The sequence below is a fragment of the Rana temporaria genome, chromosome 2 (assembly GCF_905171775.1).
Source record: "Rana temporaria chromosome 2, aRanTem1.1, whole genome shotgun sequence".
Lineage (NCBI taxonomy): Eukaryota > Metazoa > Chordata > Amphibia > Anura > Ranidae > Rana > Rana temporaria.
This window is the reverse complement of record NC_053490.1, coordinates 387,030,847-387,053,806: the sequence shown is the minus strand read 5'-3', so window position 1 is coordinate 387,053,806 and position 22,960 is coordinate 387,030,847. Positions and strand designations below refer to the sequence as shown.

Sequence of the window (22,960 nt, the reverse complement as noted above, 5' to 3'; positions counted from 1 at the left end):
ATTAACAATGGTAAAGTATGGTTGATTGACCTTGACATGTCGAGAATGAGACACAAAAGGCTAAAGTATTTAACACAATGAAAAAGTATTAAAAAAAAAAAGCAAACTGTGATTTTTTTTTTGAAGGGTTGTGAAGAAGACGAGAGGTAAGAATAAGGTGAGACCTTAGTTTAATTAACAGTCTTTTTGGCAGTAGGAATATAAAAAAATCTGATATTGCAGCGGAAGTATGGATGACAGATTAAAAAAAAAGGAAACTGATAAGGGGGCTTTTACACTGATGTACTGAAGCAGAGAGAGATAAATATATTTAAAAGTAAGAGGAAAAGATTTACTGGAGGTATGTAAGAATTATTCATAGAAGCCACAAGAGGTGCATAGAAGGTGAGTGTATTGCTGTAAGGAACAAAATATGATTAGAGGAAACAGAGAACGTCTTTGGGGATGAAGAGAATGTATGAGTAGGAGGAGTAACTGTTGGAGAGGGAAATAATAAAGCAAAGGGTGGTAGAGGAGGATCAGCATTCATGAGAGAAGGAGTATTTTTTCTTTCTTCCACTCCGTCCTTTCCTTTCAGTTGCTGAGAATCGAGCATCCTGCCCTCAACATCTTTCCTGCTGTCTCCACGGCAACCCAGACTCGGGTACCATTTGTACTTAGCAGCCGTGCAAGAGCAAGCATTATCCCACTGCTTGAATATGGAGCTTGAGCTATCCACTTCCAGACTGTACTCAGACATCCTCTTCTACAATGCCACACAGAACCTCTCCTTCTCTCCCACGTCCAACAGCAGCTTCAGTGTCCCAGGCCAAGGGGTCTCCAGAAACCATGCTTCAATAATTATGGCCGTGGCGATCACTGCCCTTTACTCAGTGGTGTGCGTGGTGGGGCTCCTCGGCAACATCCTGGTCATGTATGGGATTGTGAGGTACGGGCTGGACCTGCCTGGATGTACGGCACATTAACCATTTCTTCTCTTAAGTGTCAGGTTTTCTTTACTCGCCAGAGTACATCCTATGTTGCTGAGGATATTTGTAATGAATAGTTATGAGGAGTGGGTGTATGCAACGTGCAAAATCTGGAGATAATTGTTCATTTCTGTATGTCACCTCTGAGCCTGGATAGATAAAGAAAGGTAGGTAGATAGATAGATAGATAGATAGATAGGTAGGTAGATAGATAGATAGATAGATAGATAGATAGATAGATAGATAGATAGATAGATAGATAGATAGATAGATAGATAGATAGATAGATAGATAGATAGATGAAGTGGCGTATGCATGTGTATGGACAATCATGAGATACTGTACTGCTCATTAGTATAGACTGAAAATGCAAGAATGCATTCACTTATTCTAAGTTTGTTCATTAAGGCGGTTTTTTTTTGCTGTATATGTAAACCAATTTCGGAGCAGGTGTGCTTATTCTGCATTTTTTTGTTTAAGAATACTGCTGTGTGTACTGTGTGTGTGCCACAACTGTCCTCTATTTGCAGTAAATGTCCAGGATCCACTGGTAATAAGAGTATGAATGACCTGAAGACAGATATCTCAATTAGGTTGGCATTTTAGAAACGAGAGGGCAGGGGAATGCTATTCCTTTCTAATTTCTTTAGTCTAGTCTCATCTCCCTGTGTAATGCATGTAACAACCTACTTCTCCCTTATTTCCAAGTAACTTAAATCTACTATAATATTTATATGAATTCCGCAGTAATGCTCTTAGGCTACTGGCCAATAATCTATTATATTAGCATTAATGTTTTTCTCTTTTTATGCCTATAGCTTGCATATCTTTATGTATGCTTTAACTATTGCTAGGCATTTAATCCTTATAAATCCCTACTATAGCTTCATAAACTTCTGGTCCTCCAAGTAAAAGTTCTCCCTATTAATTCTCCTATTTCTACCTATAGCTGACCTCTATTCCCCCTCTTTCTCCATATGACTATCATCTATAACTTTCCATAACTATATTCTATCTTGTTGATGCATTATGCATAGAGCTCAGCTATGAGGAAAGATTAGAGGAACTGAATTTATTCATTCTTATGAAGAGGAAAATAAGGGGGGATATGATCAACATGTACAAATATATAAGGGGTCCATATAGAGAACTTGGTGTTGAATTATTCACTTTCCGGTCAACACAAAAGACAAGGGGGCACTCTTTACGTCTAGAGGAAAAGAGATTTCATCTCCAAATACGGAATGGTTTCTTCACAGTAAGAGCTGTGAAAATGTGGAACAGACTCCCTCCAGAGGTGGTTCTGTCCAGATTGCTTTAAGAAAGGCCTGAATACTTTCCTAAAAGTACATAATAAAACTGGGTACTAACATTTATAGGTAAAGTTGATCCAGGGTAAATCCGATTGCCTCTCGGGGGATCAGGAAGGATTTTTTGCCCCTGCTGTAGCAAATTGGATCATGCTCTGCTGGGGTTTTTTGCCTTCCTCTGGATCAACTGTGGGTATAGAATTAGGTATATGGGATTGTACGATATTTTTTTTTTTTATTCATGTTTGAACTGGATGGACTTGTGTCTTTTTTCAACCTGAATAACTATGTAACTTGTTGTATACTTTGCCTGCTCCCTAAAACTTAACCTAACAGCTTCCTACATATCAAGTAATACACGTTTGGTGTAATATTGTTTCCATTAGTTATTCATATTTTATAAGTTGATACAGTATGGGCACTTAACTTTAATATGGTTTAAACATATTGCTTCTCTTCACTCTTTGGGGGTTATTTACAAAAAAGCAAATCCACTTTGCACTACAAGTGCAAACTACAAGTGCAACGTGCACTTGAAATTGCACTGAAAGTATACTTGGAAGTGCAGTCGCTGTAAATCTGAGGGGTAGATCTGAACTGAGGGGAAGCTCTGCTGATTTTATTATCCAATCATGTGTAAGCTAAAATGCTGTTTTTCATTATCCTTGCATTTCCCCCCACGGATCTACAGCGACTGCACTTCCAAGTGCACTTTCAGTGCAATTTCAAGTAGTTTGCACTTGTAGTCCAAAGTGGATTTGCCTTTCGTAATAACCCCCTTTATATTTGTTGGTCTGCCATAGAGAACACAGTATATAAATATTTACCTCTTCAGGATGTTATTACTAAATGAGTGCTATGACTGTAAATTTCACCAGTTAAGCAAGCAGCAGTGAAATGTTCTTGGGAACTTGGTATTATTCATTAGTATTCAACTAAAAAGTGTCTATCGCAACAACCAAATTATTGGTTGTTGGTTCAGCAAGAGTCTGTCTAAACATATTCTTCTCTTTCTGGCACTGGCTCCGTAGTAAAGGATGACAGCTGGCATAGAATGGAGAAGCAGAATGATTTGTGATCCTATACATGCCTACTGCTGTGATCCTTCATCCAGAATTCCTTAGGGAGTTGTGATATACTTCTAATTTATTAAGCATTTAGGCTTTGTACCAATAATTAAACAGTGACTATAAGCTAATTTGGTAAAACATGTAATTAAATGCCTTCTAAAGGCCCATGTGCCTTCTTTGTTTAAAAGATTTGCATACATAAAAGGTAAAAAAAATACATTTAGAAGCATATCACACACAAGGGGCAATGCCTACTGTTTGCAAAAAGACTTAATATACAACATGGCAACTCACAAAGTTGTCCAGATATCTGGCCACAGTTAGTATATATATCAACACTAAAGTCACTATTGGTCCTTGGCATTTTGACATATGGAAAGGATTAGACCAAGGACAACCAGAATGCTTATTGTATGTCAGCCTTTTATCTGGCTTCGTGTACCAACAAATCTGCTAACACCCTATTGATTTTAGTGGGATGAGTACTGGGAATTATTGCTTTGGTACTTATGTTTGACATTAGGTGAATGTCCATTGCTGTGCTGCAGGCCGCTATAAATGGACCAATATTATCATGTTAAAACAAGAATTGGGTAGGATGCAAAAAAATTGTATTTGTTTGACTGTTGGGGTATAAAATAATTAATTAATGGCTCCCCCCCCCCACTGTCCCGAAATGAGAATTAAACTTCTTAATGTGATGAACTGAGACACGTGAATTCATTTTGTTCTATGGTTGGAGGGCTTTCTAATTTCTTTAGTCCCTTCTCACCATAACCTGTGTGGTTATTGCCTTGTTCATTTGTTAGAGCAAGAGCAATTATTTTTTTGCGTAGTTAGTTGTAAATGCCTAAGGTTTTTAATATCCACTAAAGCAAAATCATTAAGCACGTTTTTTCTCTAGACTATACCTAATTAAAGTCGTAATTCCACCATCAAATTCCCCATCAAGCTGCAGATATTTTCTGACACAAAGTGCCATTGTCTACATGCCAAGGAACAAGTATGGAGCTTGTAAGTCAGACAATGGCAGTTTCCAGCAGATGGGTTTTTAACAAAATGACAAATTAATTTTTTTAAATGAGTGCAACTTGGACAACAAATGTGTGATATATTCAAGTTACTAACAGCTAATGCAACGGGCTTGTGATAGGCTACAGTTCACCCAAAAGTTATAGTTAAATTATAAGCAAAGCCTTGTGAGCTGAGTCAGCCCCTTATTTTTTAAATGTCTTGGATACTACCACAGCAAGATCTCCCTGTAATAATGGTTAAACATGCACAGTGGAACCCCCTTATAATGGTTACTGCAGGTTAATAGACCTTAGAACTCAAGTGCAGGTATCTCGCTAACATCCACTAAAAACGGAATTTTAGGTGGACTGGTTGTCTAAGTGAATTATCAGGAGCAAACGCATGATCAACAGGATATAAATTCCCCAAATTTACTGTCGTTTTCTTCTTTCTTCTATTACTCATTTTAGTTGGGGGTTTTGTATTGGCTTTTTAAAATAACTGCAAGTCTGTTTTAAGCCCAACAGAAGATGCAGCTTGCCTATGAGGATGCAAGTACCCAACAGTTACTGAAACAATGCATAATGGGACTAAATGTCTCCTTGAAAAACAGACATCTTGCCTTTTACGTAACATACGAGAACAGTTTAACCACTTAATCACTGCCTTATAGCCGAACTATGGCTACAAGGCGGTTCCTTAACTCTGGGAGGACGTCCATGGACGTCCTCCCAGAATCGCGCTCCCGCGTGCCACCTGGGGCGCGCACACAGGTGTGTCCGTGACCGCCGGGGTCCAGAGGACCCGGGGCATCACGGATCGCGGTAAATTGCCGCTGATATCGGCTGATTACCACCCGATCGCTCTGTCCAATGACGGAGCGATCACATGTAAACAAACCGGCGTCATTTGATGCAGCCATCCCTGCTCAGCCATCCCTGCAATACCCTGTGCAATACTCTGCAATACCCCTGCGCAATATTCTGCAATACCCCCTGCGCAATATTCTGCAATACCCCCTGTGCAGTTCTCTGCAATACCCCCTGCACAGTACTCTGCAATACCCCCTGAGCAATACTCTGCAATACCCCCTGCGCAATACTCTGCAATACCCCCTGCGCAGTACTCTGCAATACCCCCTGCGCAGTACTCTGCAATACCCCCGCACAATACTCTGCAATACCCTAGCACAATACTCTGCAATACCCCCGCACAATACTGTGCAATACCCATACTCTGCAATACCCCCTGCGCAATACTCTGCAATACCCCCTGCACAATACTCTGCAATACCCCCTGCGCAATACTCTACAATACCCCCTGCACCATACTCTACAATACCCCCTGCACAATACTCTACAATACCCCCTGCACAATACTCTGCAATACCCCCGCACAATACTCTGCAATACCCCCTGCGCAATACTCTGCAATACCCCCGCACAATATTCTGCAATACCCCCGCACAATACTCTGCAATACCCCCGAACAATTTTCAGATATTGGCACCATAGCTTGTGGACGCTATACCTTTCACAAAGACCAAATAATATTCACCAATTTGTACTTATTTTTACCAAAGATATGTAGCAGTATACATTTTGGCCAAAATTTAGGAAGAAAAATTACAAATTTGCAAAATTTTATAACAGAAACAAAGAAAATTCATTTTTTTACAGAATTTTTAGTCTTTTTTCTTTTATAGCGCAAAAAATGAAAAACCCAACAGTGATTAAATACCACCAAAAGAAAGCTCAATTTGTGGGAAAAAAGGACAAAAATTTAATTTGGGTACAGTGTTGTATGAGTGAGTAATTGTCATTCAAAATGTGAGAGCACCGAAAGCTGAAAATTGGTCTGGTTATTAAGGGGGTTTAAGTGCCCAGTGGTCAAGTGGTTAAAGGCTCTTTGTAATTAAATAAAAGGTGCTTCTTGATTTTATAAAGGATGAATAAAGAAACATAAATACAGAGGCGGCTTATTGATTAGGCAAATGATGCGGTCGCCTAAGGCCTCGCACTCACAGGGGCCTCGCGGCTGCCTAATTTGCCTCTGCTCAAACACTGTGTGCTAGATCCGTGCAACTTTCTGCAGCCATTTTTATTTGCTTGAATTTTTTTACCCATTATGGGCACGAGTGGGGGCCCAATGTCTAAGTTTTGCTTAAGGCCTCACAAAGCCTAGAGCCGCCTCTGCATAAATAGATAGAAATTGCTGGTATGTCTGACACATTGCTAAGCCTGGTACACACTATTAAAAAAAAATCTGAGCTGTTGTGCTCCTCCCCCCGCCAAAACACTCCGATCAGCGCTCTGCCATTGGCTGAGAGTGCTGATCAGGAGTCGGTCGGCTGTTGGTTTTCCAGCATGCTTGCCTGCCTTCTGTCAGACAGACCGGCATACACACGGGGTGAATGTCGGACATTTTTTTTTTTGAACCAGCAAATGTCTCCTGACATTCGGCTCATGTGTACCCGGCCTTAGCAATGATGTGGGCCAGTGGTTCCCAAACTTTTTTCACTTCCATACCCCTTTGGCAGCCCATTTCCATAAATTGCCCCACCCCCCCCCCCCCCAATTAGTAAGAATTAAACTAACAGTGTTATAAACACATCCACAGATATGATTTGTGAAAACCAGTGGGCATGAGAGTGGAAGTGGGACCGAGGTTGGAGTAGTGTATTTAATGAGCTAAAAGAAACTGACAACTGTACTGGTCAGTACTGGAGTGCAGCATTATAGCTGAGCTCCTTTTCCTCCTCGGAGTGTGTGACCTGCAGCTTGTGTACCTTTCACATATGTGTATGTGTTTCCTCCTCTTCCTCCCCTGCATGACCCAGCTGCCTACATACTAGCAACTAATGACAAAGGCTTTCTAGGTGGTGCCATTACTGAATTATTTTGCATACCTCCAAATGCCCTGGCATGTTCCCCTGGGGGTACGCATATCCCAAGTTGGGAACCACAAATCCAGACAATACCTTTCATTGGCTAACTGAATGTGATTCGGGTGAAAGCTTTGAAAAACATCCAGTTTTCTGCATCAAAAAGACTTTAATGGCTTGCTTACACCCTAAAATATTCTCAGCCAATGAAAGTTATTGCATACCATTTTACTTTTCAGATACTATGTATGGCTAACATGGTACAAAACGTATTAATGACATCACTACGCTAGTCCTATGGCTAGAGACGGCTGAACATACAGTATCGTGTAGCGCAGTGGTCTCCAAACTGTGGCCTTAGGGCCGGATGTGCTCGCATTTATGCGCCACTTGAGGTGCTTTTCTCCCACTGATACAAGACACTATTTCTCCTACTGACATCAACAATGGGGCATAATTCTTGGAGGTGACATCAACAACGGCGCACTATTTCTCCCATTGACACCAACAATGGGATGCTATTCCTTCCACTGATACCAATTAAAGGGCACTATTCCTCCCACTGATACCAATGATGGGCCACTATTTCTTCTACTGACTCCAATGATGGGGCACTTTTTCTCCTACTGACACCAACAATGGGGTACCATTCCTCCCACTGACACCAACAATGTGGCACTATTCCTCCCACTGACACCAATTATAGGGCACTGTTCATCTCATTGATTTGAATGATGGGACACTATTCCTCCCACTGACACCAAAATGGGACATTATTCCTCCTACTGACACTGATGGGGTGCTATTTCTTCCCTTTATACTAAACATGCGTTGTTTACTCCCACTGACTGCAGGACAATTTCTACTCTAAATGGCCACAGTCCGCCCCCCCCCCCCCCCCCAAAGTCTGATGGACAGTAAACCAGCCCCTTGTTTAGAAAGTTTGGAGACCCCTGGCGTAGAGTCAAGGTCTACCTAGGTTTTTAGCCAATATGAAAAGAAAATGATGAAACATCTACTGGATGTTTTCACAGGTTTTAAAACTGCCAACCACTTTACTAAAGATTTCTTCTAGTGTATAGGAGAGGAAGTGAGAAAACTCTCAGACCAGGTCTGTTAAAGCCATTTGATGAATCCATTATTGCATAGACGTGCTGAGCCAGATTAAGGCAATATTACAGTTCCGAGGAGTTATTTACATTGGAATCAATTCTAAATTTCGAGACTCAGCATGTGTAAGAAAATTAGCAGACATACAATACGAGTTAAATGTGAAATTTAAGCATCTTTAAATTGTATCTTCTCACTCTGTTATGAGTTCACAGTTTTTATAGCACTTACTGTACAAGAGTTTCCGATCAACAATATTGTCTTAGTGGATATATTAAGAGAGTCATTTACACATACAGCATATTAGAAACATTAGTAGAATTCCAGCCTAAATTAACATGATTCTTATAATCACTGAATTATCTAGTACCATTTATCTTCAAGAGCAGTGTACATAAGGCAAGCAAGGGCTGAAACACTAAAATAGGAATAACTAGGGAATGAAAGATATAGGAGCTTACTGTCTTATCATACAGTATAAAACAGTGGTTCTCAGCCTTTCTAGTGCCGTGACCCCTTGATAAAGTTTCCCAAGTTGTGGGGACCCCTTACAGTAAAATTATTTTCGTAGCGTGGGTGGTCAGCACCTAAGGCAAGTAATTTGCGCCCCTAACCCGCAGACATTTAGTGCTCCCTGAGTCCCTTCCACTCGTAAAGTATTAAAACTCTTATGGTACATTTTAGGATGTACCACTCTTTCTCTTTGCTCTCCTTTCTTTCCCTTTTATCTCTGTATCCTAATTTCTCCCTCCATCTTTCTTGTTCTTTTTCCTCTTTTTTTCTTTGTTCCTCCCCCTCATTTGCTTTCCTTTCCACATATTCTCTATTTTTATTCCTTCTCTTACTCCTTGGTGGGGGGGAATGGGATGAGTGGCAGTGCTGGCAGGGAGTTGGGATCAGTGGCAATGATGGGGGGGGGGTTCTGATCTGTCAAATTAGGTGTTCTTGATCAAGGTCGCCTGCTGATCTGAGAACTGTAGTGGGGACTTTTAATGGCAACTATAATCACAGGTATTGTTACTCACTGTGTCTCCGACTTTGTGGTGTCTCTTAGCAGTGACACCTCTACCAAAGTCAGGAGATAGGGTCTCCTCCAGCCCCTCCCACTTCCCATTCCTCACCAATCAACTGACCTCTAGTCTCTGCCCCCCCAGCCATGTCGTGAACTGAATGGGCAACTGCAAAGAGGCTGAGTGGGCAGCCATGGGCTCCAGGGACAGCCCTGCTGGGTGGCTGCAAAAAGGCTGGGAGAGAGGTGCGGGCTTTAAGAACAGCCCAGGATTTGGTGACCCCTGGCAAATTGCCATTCGACCCCCGAGGGGGTCCCAACCCCTAGGTTGAGAACCACTGCTATAAAAGGTCTGAACAATAAGAGGATTTGGCAGCAGTAATGATACTGTACATAACAATTAGGTGGTGGAAGAGATTTATTAATTAATGGTACACATCTTACAGAAAAGAATGAATCTGGGGGAACGTTTAAAAAAATTGACGTGTTGGTAAAAGCTTAACGTGTATCTAAGCCCAAAAGCAAAAACTGTAATATATTGCAGATTACGAGTCCTTAACCACTTCCCGCCCAAGGACGTCATATGACGTCCTGGACTTGCAGCTACAGGCATCATTCAGATATCACTGTTTTCTGCCAGCGATTCTGTGCAACATAAGAACAATCATAGCGGCAGTTCCGCCGCTTGATCATTCTTATAGGTAATGGGAGGGGACGTCCCCCCTCCTGCCACCATCTGGTGCTTCTCTGGGCTCTCCCGTGCCATCGGGGACCCGGAGAAACGATCCGCCGGCGTCGGATGGGAAGCATAGAGATGACTGGCGACCAGATGGTCCCCAGTCATCTCTATGGCCATCGGAGGCCCGGGCACGCTGTGATGACGTCACGCCCGGGTACCCGGAAGTAAACAAAGCCGCAATCGTGGCTGTCGGCATGAGATCGGTGAATTTTTTTTCACGATCTCAAGCTTTCCAGCCTGAAGGAGAGATGTGGGGTCTTATTGACCCCACATCTCTCCATAAAGAGTACCTGTCACAATATATTCCTATTACAAGGGATGTTTACATTCCTTGTAATATGAATAAAAGTAATCAAAAAGGTAATTAAAAATATAAAAATAAAAAATAAAAATTATTTAAAACACCCCTGTCCTGGGTAGCTCGTACTCAGAAGCGAACACACACGCAAGTCCCGCCCACATATGTAAACACCGTTCAAACCACACATGTGAGGTATCACCACGTGCGTTAGAGTACTAGACCTCCTCTGAAACTCTAAACTGGTAAACTGAAAAATTATTGCGCAAATACCGTGCGAGATAAAAAGTTGCAATGACCACCATTTTTATTCCCTAGGGTGTCTAATAAAAAAACATATATAGTGTTTGGGGGTTCTGAGTAATGTTCTATCAAAAAAATTATGATTTTTGCATGTAGGAGAGGAGTGCCAGAATAGGCCCGGTATGGAAGTGGTTAAATGTGGTGAATGCATTTGCTTATTTTTTTCCTCTATTTTCACCTGTTGATCTAGCCAGTAAGTTTGTTTTCACTGTCCCCTAACAGGCCAATTGGCAGCTAGAATTTTAGGACAAACAATTTAGGCCCCTTTCACACTACTGCGACTTCAAAGTCGCACGATTTTACCACGATTTTACCGCGATTTGCGGCCGCGATTTTTCCCGCGATTTCAGGGAATTTCTGTGTAAGTGGCATCAAAATTGGACCAAAGTAGTGCAGGGACTGCTTTGAAGTCGGAACGACTTGAAGTCGTACTAATATGAATGGTTGTCATTGGAAATCATGGGAAACTACTTATTATGCTACTTTGCCTTCACAAATCGTGGGACAAGTCGTACAAGTGTGAAAGGGACCTAAAAAAAAAGAAAAGAAAACAAGTGCAACTACCACATGTAAAGTGGAAATAAACTCTCTCAATCATTATAATCCTTATCCCACTAGCCTTAGTAAATAGACAGGATAGGGTGACCACGTGTTCCGGATTGCCCGGGACAGTCCCGCATTTTGCATGTCTGTCCCGGGCACCTTCATTCAAGGACAATACAGTGTCCCGGAATGAAACTGACACAGCCACCCTCCCGGTCCAATCTGATGCCCCTAAAAAAGGCTGCCACATCACCACTTTACTCACTGACAGTACTTGTCCTGGCCGGGAATGCCTGGAGGAGCACAATCCCGCCCCCTGCTTGTGATTGGAGAAATCGTAAATCCCGCCTCTTGTGTCCAATCACTGTTCTGTGATTCGTTACAGCACAAGCTGATTTTTGGGATGGGGGGGTGTCCCTAAATTGTAGTTTGGAAATGTGGTCACCCTAAGGCAGGAAGGTATAATATATGTATTTTTTTTAACCTTTTTTTATTTTTACTTATTTATTTACTTCCTGGTTTCTGGCCTAGGCCAAAATGATGTCATACATCCCAGGCGTCTTCATGGGCAATTTTTTGTCTTCCACTTAGAGGAGGGCAGGAGGGGATTTCTCAGCTATGCACACCCTCTTGCCTGCATGCCTGAGTTTGGGGCAGATGGACTCTAGGAAGTATATACTTTACCAATCATCTGCCCTTAGGCCCCGTACACACGACCAAGTTTCTCGGCAGAATTCAGCCAGAAACTCGATCGGAGCCGTATTCTGCCGAGAAACCCGGCCGTGTGTACACTTTCGGCCGAGGAAACCGACGAGGATCTCGTCGGGCCAAATAGAGAACATGTTCTCTATTTCCTCGTTGTTCAATCGGAAATTTCGGCCCGCCGAGATCCTCGGCGGCTTCACAAGGAACTCGACGACCAAAACGATGTGTTTTGCCCGTCGAGTTTCTCGGACGTGTGTACGGGGCCTCACTCAAGATGGCCACTGCTAGAAATGTTAGAGCGGTGTTTTTCCAAGTGGTTTCTCAACAAAATAAAACAGAGACACGGATGGGTGGGTACGTTTCCTTTAAATCTTAAATCTGAAGTAAATAGTAATTTGTGTGTGGAAAATAAAAAAAATGTTAAAAGAAAGTAAGCTGCAATACATAAATTTTTTGTTTTTGGATACCCTTTAAAAAGAGGCTCTGCCATTTATAAAAAAAAACAAAACAAAAACGACTGTACAAGTAGCTATTATTATCATTTTTTTATAGCCCAATGTTATGTCCAAATCCCGGCCATACCGACAGGCATACTTCCATTATTTAAAGGTTCTGTTGTAGCTTGCTGTTACCTCACACCCTCCAAAGATTCCTGTTGGCTCATTACGGGCTGTCTCATTGGCCAATAGATGTGTGCAGAATGCAGGAAGGGGCAGGCAAATTTTGTCACTATCAGGAAGTGCCAAGCTTTGGCATTGGCTGGGGATTTGGCCCTAACAGCAAGTTTTGGGGCCTGCTTCATGTACAGTGTCTTCACTTTAAAATGCAAAATATATTTTTATACTTTAAAATAGCAAAGTATCTTAAAGCAGGTCTATGGTCAAACAGTAAAAAAATATATAAATTTCCACATTGTATATTCATTATTTCCGGTCTACTATTGTTTATAGAAAAAAGACTGCGTAGTCCCCCCGAGTCTGCCTGTTTTTTTTTGTATATATATCTGTAGAAATAAATATATATACAGTTGTACTCATAAGTTTACATACCCTGGTAGAATTTATGATTAATATGAATAACACAAAAACATTACTTTCACTCATGTTAGTGTTTAGCTGAAGCCATTTATTCTCAAACAACTGTGTTTACTCTTTTTAAATCATAATGGCAAAGGAAACTACCCAAATGACCCTGATCAAAAGTTTACATACCCCAGTTCTTAAAGCGGGAGTTCACCCATAAATGCTGTTTTTACCCTTAGATGGATGCTCATTTAGTCTAGGGGAATCAGCTAGTTGTTTTAAAATCCAAGCATTACTTACCGTTGTAGAGAGCGATCTTCTCCGCCACTTCCGGGTATGGGTCTTCGGGACTGGGCGTTCCTTCTTGATTGACAGTCTTCCGACAGGCTTCCGGAAGGCTTCCGACGGTCGCATCCATCGCGTCACGAGTAGCCGAAAGAAGCCGAAAGTCGGTGCGGCTCTATACTGCGCCTGCGCACCGACGTTCGGCTACTTTCGGAAAATCGTGACGCGATGGACGCGACCGTCGGAAGCCTGTCGGAAGACGGTCAATCAAGAAGGAACGCCCAGTCCCGCAGCCCATACCCGGAAGTGGCGGAGAAGATCACCCTCTACAACGGTAAGTAATGCTCGGATTTTAAAACAACTAGCCGATTCCCCTAGACTAAATGAGCATCCATCTAAGGGTAAAAACAGCATATTACCGGTGAACCTCCACTTTAATCCCGTGTATTGCCCCCTTTAACATCAATAACAGCTTGAAGTCTTTTGTGGTATTTGTGGATGAGGCTCTTTATCTTCTCAGATGGTAAAGCTGCCCATTCCTCTGGGCAAAAAGCCTCCAGTTCCTGGAAATTCTTTGGCTGTCTTGTATGAACTGCACGTTTGAGATCTCCCCAGAGTGGCTCAATGATATTGAGGTCAGGAGACTGAGATGGTCACTCCAGAACCTTCACTTTATTCTGCTGTAGCCAATGACAGGTGGACTTGGCCTTGTGTTTTGGATCATTGTCATGTTGGAATGTCCAAGTACGTCCCAAGCGTAGCTTCCTGGCTGATAAATGCAAATGTTCCTCCAGTATTTTTTTAATAACTTACTGCATTCATCTTGCCATCAATTTTGACCAAATTTCCACCTCCGTGTTTCACAGTAGGAATGGTGTACCTTTCATCATAGGCCTTGTTGACTCCTCTCCAAATGTAGTGTTTATGGTTGTGGCCAAAAAGCTCAATTTTGGTTCCATCACTCCAAATGACTTTGTGTCAGAAGGTTTGAGGCTTGTCTCTGTGCTGTTTGGCGTATTGTAAGCAGGAAACTTTGTGGCATTTGCGTAGTAATGGCTTTCTTCTGGCGACTCAACCATGCAGCCCATCTTTCTTCAAAGTGCCTCCTTATTGTGCATCTTGAAACAGTCAGACCACATGTTTTCATAGAGTCCTGTATTTCACCTGAAGTTATTTGTGAGTTTTTCTTTGCATCCCGAACAATTTTCCTGGCAGTTGTGGATGAAATCTTAGTTGGTCTACCTGACCGTGGTTTGGTTTCAACAGAACCCCTCATTTTCCACTTCTTGATTAGGCCCCTTTCCCACTGGGGCGGGAGGTGCAGTGGCAGTAAAGCGCCACTATTTTTAATGGCACTTTACTGTCGGAATTTCGGCCACTAGCGGTGCAGTTTTACCCCCCGCTAGCGGCCGAAAAAGGGTTAATAACACCGGGCGCATTGCCGGCAGGATTGCTGCGGTTTCCCATTGCTTTCAATGGGAAGGAGAGGTGGCGGAGCGGTAAACACACCACTCCTTCACCGCTCTAAAGATGCGGCTAGCAGGACTTTTGGAGCGGTTCTGCTAGCGCACCGCTCCAGAGTGAAAGCCCTTGGGGCTTTCACACTGGAAAAACAGCAGCCGCTGTTTCAGGTCAGTTTGCAGGCGCTATTTTTAGCGCAATAGCGCCTGCAAACCGCCCCAGTGTGAAAGAGTTTGAACACTGCTGATTGGCATTCTCAATTTCTTGGATATCTTTTTATATCCCTTTCCTGTTTTATAAAGTTCAACTACCTTTTCCCGCACATTCTTTGACAATTTTTTTGCTTTCCTCATGACTCAGAATCCAGAAACACCCATGAAAAATGCAAGGGTCTGTCAGGAGTCCAGAAACTCATTGACCTTTTATACACACACACTAATTACAAGCAAACAGATCACAGGTGAGGATGGTTACTTTTAATAGCCATTCAAACCCCAACTTGTGTGCATGTTATCAGGCCAAAATCACCAGGGTATGTACACTTTTGATCAGGGTCATTTGGGTAGTTTCTGTTGCCATTATGATTAAAAAAGAGTAAACACCGTTGATTGATAATAAATGGTTTCAGTCAAAAACTAACAATGAGTGAAAGAAAAGTTTTTGTGTTATCATTCATTTTGTCTGAGTATAGATCTATGTTTGAAGCCATTTACTGTTGACTGTCTCACTACTTCTGCTAGTAGTTCCAAGCATCAACTACCCCTTCAGTAAAATAATATCTGTAAACCTACTCTGTGAAGACCCCCACACATTTACTTATTTAAATTCATATTCACTGTGCCCTTGTGAAAAGGCACTACTGTGTCACAAATTTCACAGAGTCTGCAATTTGTACTACAAAGCTGCAGGAGTCAGTATATGAATCAATGCTTGCAGGGAGCAAGGTACCATTGGATATGTAGTCCTTAAAAATTGAAACTAAACCGTAGAGGAGAAGCTGCAAAGCATGCAGGGAACTCAGGAACTTGTGGAAAGAGCAGGCCAGCAGATAGGAAGAACTCACAACATGAAAGGAGATTTTTCATGTAAATTTATACTGGATTGTCAAACATAACTATTGTTTGTAGTGTTATTACTAGGGTTGTCCCGATACCATTTTTTTAGGACCGAGTACAAGTACCGATACTTTTTTTCATGTACTCGCCGATACCGAATACCGATACTTTTTTTTAAATGTGTCCCCAAATGCAGCCATGTCCCCCCACATATGCAGCCATGTCCCCCACATATTGCAGCCATGTCCCCCACATATTGCAGCCATGTCCCCCACATATTGCAGCCATGTCCCCCACATAATGCAGCCATGTCCCCCACATAATGCAGCCATGTCCCCCACATATTCCAGCCATGTCCCCCACATATTACAGCCATGTCCCCCACATATTACAGCCATGTCCCCCACATATTACAGCCATGTCCCCCACATAATGCAGCCATGTCCCCCACATATTACAGCCATGTCCCCCACATATTTCAGCCATGTCCCCCACATAATGCAGCCATGTCCCCCACATAATGCAGCCATGTCCCCCACATAATGCAGCCACGTCCCCCCACATAATCCAGCCATGTCCCCCCACATATTGCAGCCATGTCCCACATACCTGGATGATGCCGCACGTGCCGCGTTAATCAGCGTGCGGGGAACATTACAGCTTTCGTTTGAATAGCTGTATCCCCGCCGCGCCGTGTATAGACACTCCCCCTTGCTCGGGATTGGACAGATCATCCGTCCAATCCCGCGCAAGGGGGAGTGTCTATACGCGGCGGGGATACAGCTATTCAAACGAAAGCTGTAATGTTCCCCGCACGCTGATTAACGCGGCGGCGGCGGTTTTGCGGTTTGCGGCAGCGGGTTTGCGGCAGGACAGCGGGGGGGAGGCAAGTATTCTATTTCGGTATCGGGGTATTTTTGCGGGAGTACGAGTACCGATAGTACGAGGTCCCGATACTGGTATTGGTATCGGGACAACCCTAGTTATTACAATGCTGATGTTATAAAATGAAGTGTATGCTATTGTGACTATGTATTTCCTTTAACGGCACATGTGGGTTCCAGGGATAGGGAATAGCATTATAGAAGTTCTGGCAAAAGAAAGAGGAAGAAACAATTTCAGGAGCACAACAAATGTTTTGGATTAAAGTATCTAGAGGTTAGATGTGAGGAGGTGACAGATTCTGAATTGTGTCACTTTGTTCTGGAATGCTGCAAAAGCTGGTGTTACAATAATTAGTGCAGGTGATGAACCATGCACCCGTATCTCGGTTATATCATGCTTGAGATGACGCAATAGATGTTGCTGAGCTTAGAAGAAGGCAAGCACTGGTTAGAATGTAAATGTGTGAAAAGAATTAGTCAAGAGTCAAATTCACTTCTAAACAGAAAGGATGTGAAAATGGGAATATTGGATGCAGACTGTATGCTAAGAAAGGTTATTTAGGACATTCTCTGCTGATATTTAACCCATTATGGGTCAGCAGTAAACTTGCAGGGCTAACATCTATCTACAACAATATCATATGACCCAGGGTGAAAAAATTATCTTGGGCCAAATTTGGGGGTAAATCCTCCTTTTCATAGACTTCCATTGTCCACTACTACTGGCACCCATTCTGACCCTGTCTTTTGTTGGCTCTGTCTTTGGTTATCTCATTTTCTTAATGTACACATGTGGGATTCAGTGGCTGTGTGTCTATAGAGAGCGCTGCCCCCTCTGGCTCATGCATTGCATTAATCTATGTTATTGTTGCCGACCACTGCCGCTGACTATTCAGATGGCCGGACAGTGAGCGCCGGCCACCTGAATAACGGCAGCTGGTTGGCTGTGTGGAAGAGCGGCTCTGATAGGCTTTCCGAGTACAGCCCTTGGCTCCCGGAAACTTATCTAAGGGACGTACGGGTGGTGCGTTCCTAGATAAGACTGACAGGCGTCTCAGCCAATCAGGTTCACCGGTTCTGGTTACCGGTAACCTGATTGGCTAAAGCGTCATCGAGGGCGGGAGAAGACATTGAGGGACGTGGAAGGAGGATGGCTGACCCTAAAAAGGTAAGTGCCGGGGGGGGGGGGGCATTATACAGGGCACAGTGGCGACAATGGGCATGGTGGCATCAATGGGCACAGTGGCGACAATGGGCACAGTGACATCGATGGGCACAGTGGTGACAATTAAAGGGCACAGTGGTGAAAGGGCACAGTGGCGACAATTGGCACAGTGGCTGCGTTTGATGGCATGGCACAGTGGCTGCGTTTGATGGCATGGCACAGTGGTGACAATTGATAGCACAGTGGCTGCGTTTGATGGCATGGCCCAGTGGTGACAATTGATGGCACAGTGGCTGCGTTTGATGGCATGGCATAGTGGCTGCGTTTGATGGCATGGCACAGTGGTGACAATTGATGGCACAGTGGCTGCGTTTGATGGCATGGCACAGTGACTGCATTTGATGGCATGGCACAGTAGTGACAATTAATGGCACAGTGGCTGCATTTGATGGGCCCAGTGGCTGCATGTGATGGGCACAGTGGCTGCATTTGATGGGCACAGTGAGGCTGCAATTGTTTTTTTATACATTTTTTCGTTTGCGCCCCCCAAAAGATTTTGAGCACCAGCCGCCACTGGTGGGATTATTCAATACATACTGTACAAAAAAAAGTGAAGGAAATAGTAAATAAATCAAAATTAGATTTACTGAAGCCAAACCTGCTCCACTGCTGCTGTTGTAATGGGTATGAGCACTGGCATTGGTCAGCTTGTTTACACCTTTGAATTTAAATAGTATCTAGGTTAGAAAAAAATTCAGATCACAGGATTAAAGAAAATGCATAAGCCTTCATCTTCAGTAAAAATGGTATGTCAAAACAATTAAAAATTAATGCTCAACCTGTGGCTCTCCAGCTGTTGCACAACTACAAGTATAATGTGGCATTGCAAGGCTGACAGGTACAAGCATGACTCCCTAAAGCAAAGACATGATGGGACTTTCTCAACAGCCGGAGGGCAACAGGTTGAGCACCCATGACAGGATCCAAAGATATAGACATAAGGTTGAACTCCAGTCTAAATACACAGAATAATACATATAATGGTGCTATCTTGCCTGATAAAGGATGTATTCCTGTCCATCCAGTTCTAAAATATACACAGCATTGTTGTACAGCAGAGCCCTGTATGGCAGGGAGACCTGATTTTTCTCTGCTGCAGTTAACTTAAGTGGCACTTAAAGCAGAGGTCCGGCTTAAAAATAAATAAAATAAAAGTCAGCAGCTACAAACACTGATATTTAATAAGGACACTTACCTGTCCAGGGTGCCTGCGATGTTGGCAGCCGAAGCCAAGCAATCGCTCGGGTCTCGGTTTCCCTGCCGCCATTCTCAGTGAGAGAATCAGGAAGTGAAGCGTTGCCGCTTCACTGCCTGATTCCCTACTGCGCATGTGCGAGCCGTGCGTCGCTACGTGAATGGGCGGAAGTCTCCTGGGACACACACAAGGTCCCAGAAGACACCGCTCCCAATTTCCCAGGAGGCAGCGCGAGGAGAAGAAAGAAGACCACCGCGGAAGTGGCAGATTAGGACGACCTGCCTAGTAACAGCTACTTCTGATAAGTATATTTTCTTTTTTTTAGCCTTTTTGCCTATTTTTTTTTTTAAGGGTGGACCTCTGCTTTAAAGGTCTTGGTTGTTCTTCCAGCCTGTCACTGGACAGTGAATGGTGAATAAGCAGACTAATGAGTTCTCTGTCACTCTACTCTCAGCTATCAGCATGCCCCTGTAGCGCCCCCTTTACTTTCAGTAAGGGCACTACGCTAAAGTTAGTGGGAGAACGAGAGAGGTATGTTGCTCTCATTCTTAATTATGTTAAATTTGGCTGTCGCCAAATCTGGATTGTTCTGTGGGTCAGTCTGTGCGTCCAGAGATACAGTCTAATTTCTGGACGGCAGATGGAGCCAGAGGGATCCAGGCGGAGCCACTTCTTCCCAGCAGCCAATGAGAGGAGTTGAGCCTCGCTGTGCATGCTGGGAGGGGGTATTTCTGTGGCGGAGGCCGTTGTTCTGGGTTCTTCGTGGGTTCCAGGTGCGGCACCACCTTTAGGGTGTGCGCACATCGCGGGCCCAACCACTATGGCCTACCTGGCCTGGGGTCACGCGCAACGCGGAGTTCCAGACTCTGGGCCCTTCTGGCCTGGAGCAACTGATGCCACAAAGGGGCCCCAGTGACTTACTGGGTCCCCTATTCTACTAAGGAGATCCCAGGCTGTATGCCGTTCGGTGGGGGATCGGCTTGAGGAAAACCCGGAGGCAGGTTATCCAAAAGGGCTTGAACGAACCATCAGGGATCTGGTGACCGGAGCATTGACAGGTACACTTTCACTGTCAACCGGTGACCCTGATGTGATCTATTGGGAGGATTCGCTCTGCTGTTCACATTGTCAGCATTGAGCCTGTGGCAGAGGTTTCATCTGGCATCCTAATCTTTACATAGTTAGTCAGGTTGAAAAAAGACACAAGTCCATCCAGTTCAACCACAAAAAAAATAAACAAACAAAATAAAAAACACAGTACAATCCCATACACCCAACTCCATACCCACAGTTGGGTGTATCTAACAATCTAATCAGAGTCAAGTCGGTGGCAGAGACTTGTTCCTCCCAGCAACCTAAAGTGACATTCCGCTGCCAGGCCTGTGGCAGATAGGCATGTGCATTACGTTTCGTTCCGAATCAAAATTCGGACAAATTTTTCATTATTCGGACATTCGAATGCATACGAATTCCCGAATTGTAATATTAACGAATTTAACTGAATCCGAACGAACGTTTTCGAATCGAAAACCCGCGGACGAAATTCGATCGAATTCGAAAACAAATTCTATTTGACTCGAATTCAAAAACAAATTCTATTCGAATCGAATTAGAAAACAATTTGATTCGAAAACAAATTCGAATGAAAATTGAAAGCAAATTTGAATCAAAATCTAAAAAATATAAATCGATTTCTAAAAAAGAATACAAAAAAATAGAATATAAAATAATAAAACAATAGAATGAAAATCAAAGAATAGTAAAGAACAGAATGGAATTTAATAGAATGTAATCAAATACAATAGAATATGACCTGGCTTCTTCTATCTATCTTCTATCTATCTTCCATTTTCTGAAATTCAAAATTCATATAGAATGAACTCAAATTCGAATAGAAAAATATTAGTAGAGTAGAATAATAAAATATATATATATATATATATATATATATATATATATATATATATATATATATATATATATTTATTTATATATATATATATATATATATATATATATATTATTCTGCTCTATTCTAATATGTAATTATATATATATATATATATATATATATATATATATATATATATATATATATATATATATATATATATATATATATATATATAATTACATTTATATATATAACCATCTTCTGAAATTCGAAATTCATATAGAAGGAACTCAAATTCGAATAGAAAAATATTAGAATAGAGTAGAATAAAATATATTTGTATATATATATATATATATGTATATACAGTATGTATATATATATATATATATATATATATATATATATATATATATATATATATATATATATATTATTCTACTGTTCTAATATTTTTCTATTTGAATTTGAGTTCATTCTATATGAATTTTGAATTTCAGAAAATGGAAGATAGATAGAAGATGGATAGAAGAATTGTTTTCGAATTCGAATCGAATAGAATTTGTTTTCGAATCCGGTCGAAATATTATCGAATACGATCGAAATATTTTCGAATTCGACCGGATTTTTCAAATTTGGTCGAAAGCGAACGAATTCCGAAAACGAATTTAACACATGTAACGAATCTAACTTAACGAAATTAATTAAATAACGAATTAAAACGAAACAAATTTTTACCTTTTGCACATGCCTAGTGGCATAGGTCTGTCCGGGGGCACTTCACCCATTCTGGCTAGAGTGGCGACGAACTGTACTACTATAGAAAGCAGGATTGCTTTCCTTATATCCAAGGCCTGATACCGCAAAGTTCCTTTACTTCATCAACCTTTCCTGTTCTACCTCAAGTTGATGTTGGTCGTGTTGGGCCAAGAAATAAAGCATTCAGAAAACCTTATCTACAAATTCGACATTCGCTTATTGCTCTACTCAATACCTTCACCGCTAGACAACACATAGAGGTAACTTAAGGCCTTGTACTCACGACCGGATCTGTGCGCTGGAAACTGTCTGCCCGACAGTTTCCGGCGTACAAGGCTGATTTGTGTTTTGTTCCGCTGGCGTGTACACACCAGCGGACCAAATTCCCGTCGTACCGGAACGCGTGCACGTAAACTACGTACGACGTCACTATAAAGGGGAAGACCAAAGTTAATGGCGCCGCCCTCTGTTCCTCTTTTGCTAGTTATGGGTTTGCTCGTGTTAGTGAAGGTTTGGTTAGAGCTGATTCGCGCTTCTCGGTCTCCAGGCTTTGACAGCGTGTATTCACGGGTTCAGTGCGTGTGCTTGCGGTAACGTAGTTGTCATTCGGCTATAGGCAAGCAGGTTGTTTCTGCTTTAGCAGTTGCATCCTGTGCGCTCGTATCTGTTTGTCACGCGTTTGTCGCAGGTAGTGCTGGATTTGCGAGTGCTTTCTGTTTCAGTGTGTTCTTGACTGACCAGCCGGCCGGTTTGAAGCCATGATGGAGCAGCAGCGTCAATTTTCGCGAGTTGGTGCTGTTTATGGGATGGCTGCTGGATATGTTCATTTGTCCAGTACTTTGGCCAGAAACAGGGGGCGGAGGCGTTTCTGGACCAAGAATTGGTTGCGCCAGCGTGACCAGTTCTCACATATGCCTCTGCTTAGGGAACTCCAGGAGAATAATCCTAATGACTTTAGGAATTTTCTCCGCATGACGGACCCCGTATTCAACCGTCTGCTGGATCTTCTGTCCCCCTATATCACGAGGCAGGACACTGTGATGCGCCAAGCCATCACGGCCGAGCAGAGGCTTATTGCCACGTTGCGGTACCTGGCGACTGGGAGGAGCCTGCAGGACCTCAAGTTCTCGACAGGCATCTCTCCGCAGGCGCTTGGGGTCATCATACCGGACACGTGTGCTGCCATCATCAAAGTTATGCATGAGGAGTATATTAAGGTAAGTTTCC

General features: G+C 42.7%; 1 protein-coding gene across 1 annotated transcript in view; it reads left to right on the top strand.

Annotated features, from left to right (window-relative positions):
• The first annotated feature begins 410 nt into the window (after window positions 1–410).
• Window positions 411–22,960, top strand: part of OPRD1 (opioid receptor delta 1) — a 51,486-nt gene continuing 28,936 nt past the window's right edge. The window contains exon 1 of the mRNA XM_040337944.1: window positions 411–928. Within this exon, the coding sequence (XP_040193878.1) occupies window positions 699–928 (230 nt within the window). The 5' untranslated portion in view covers window positions 411–698. The remainder of the gene's footprint in view (window positions 929–22,960) is intronic.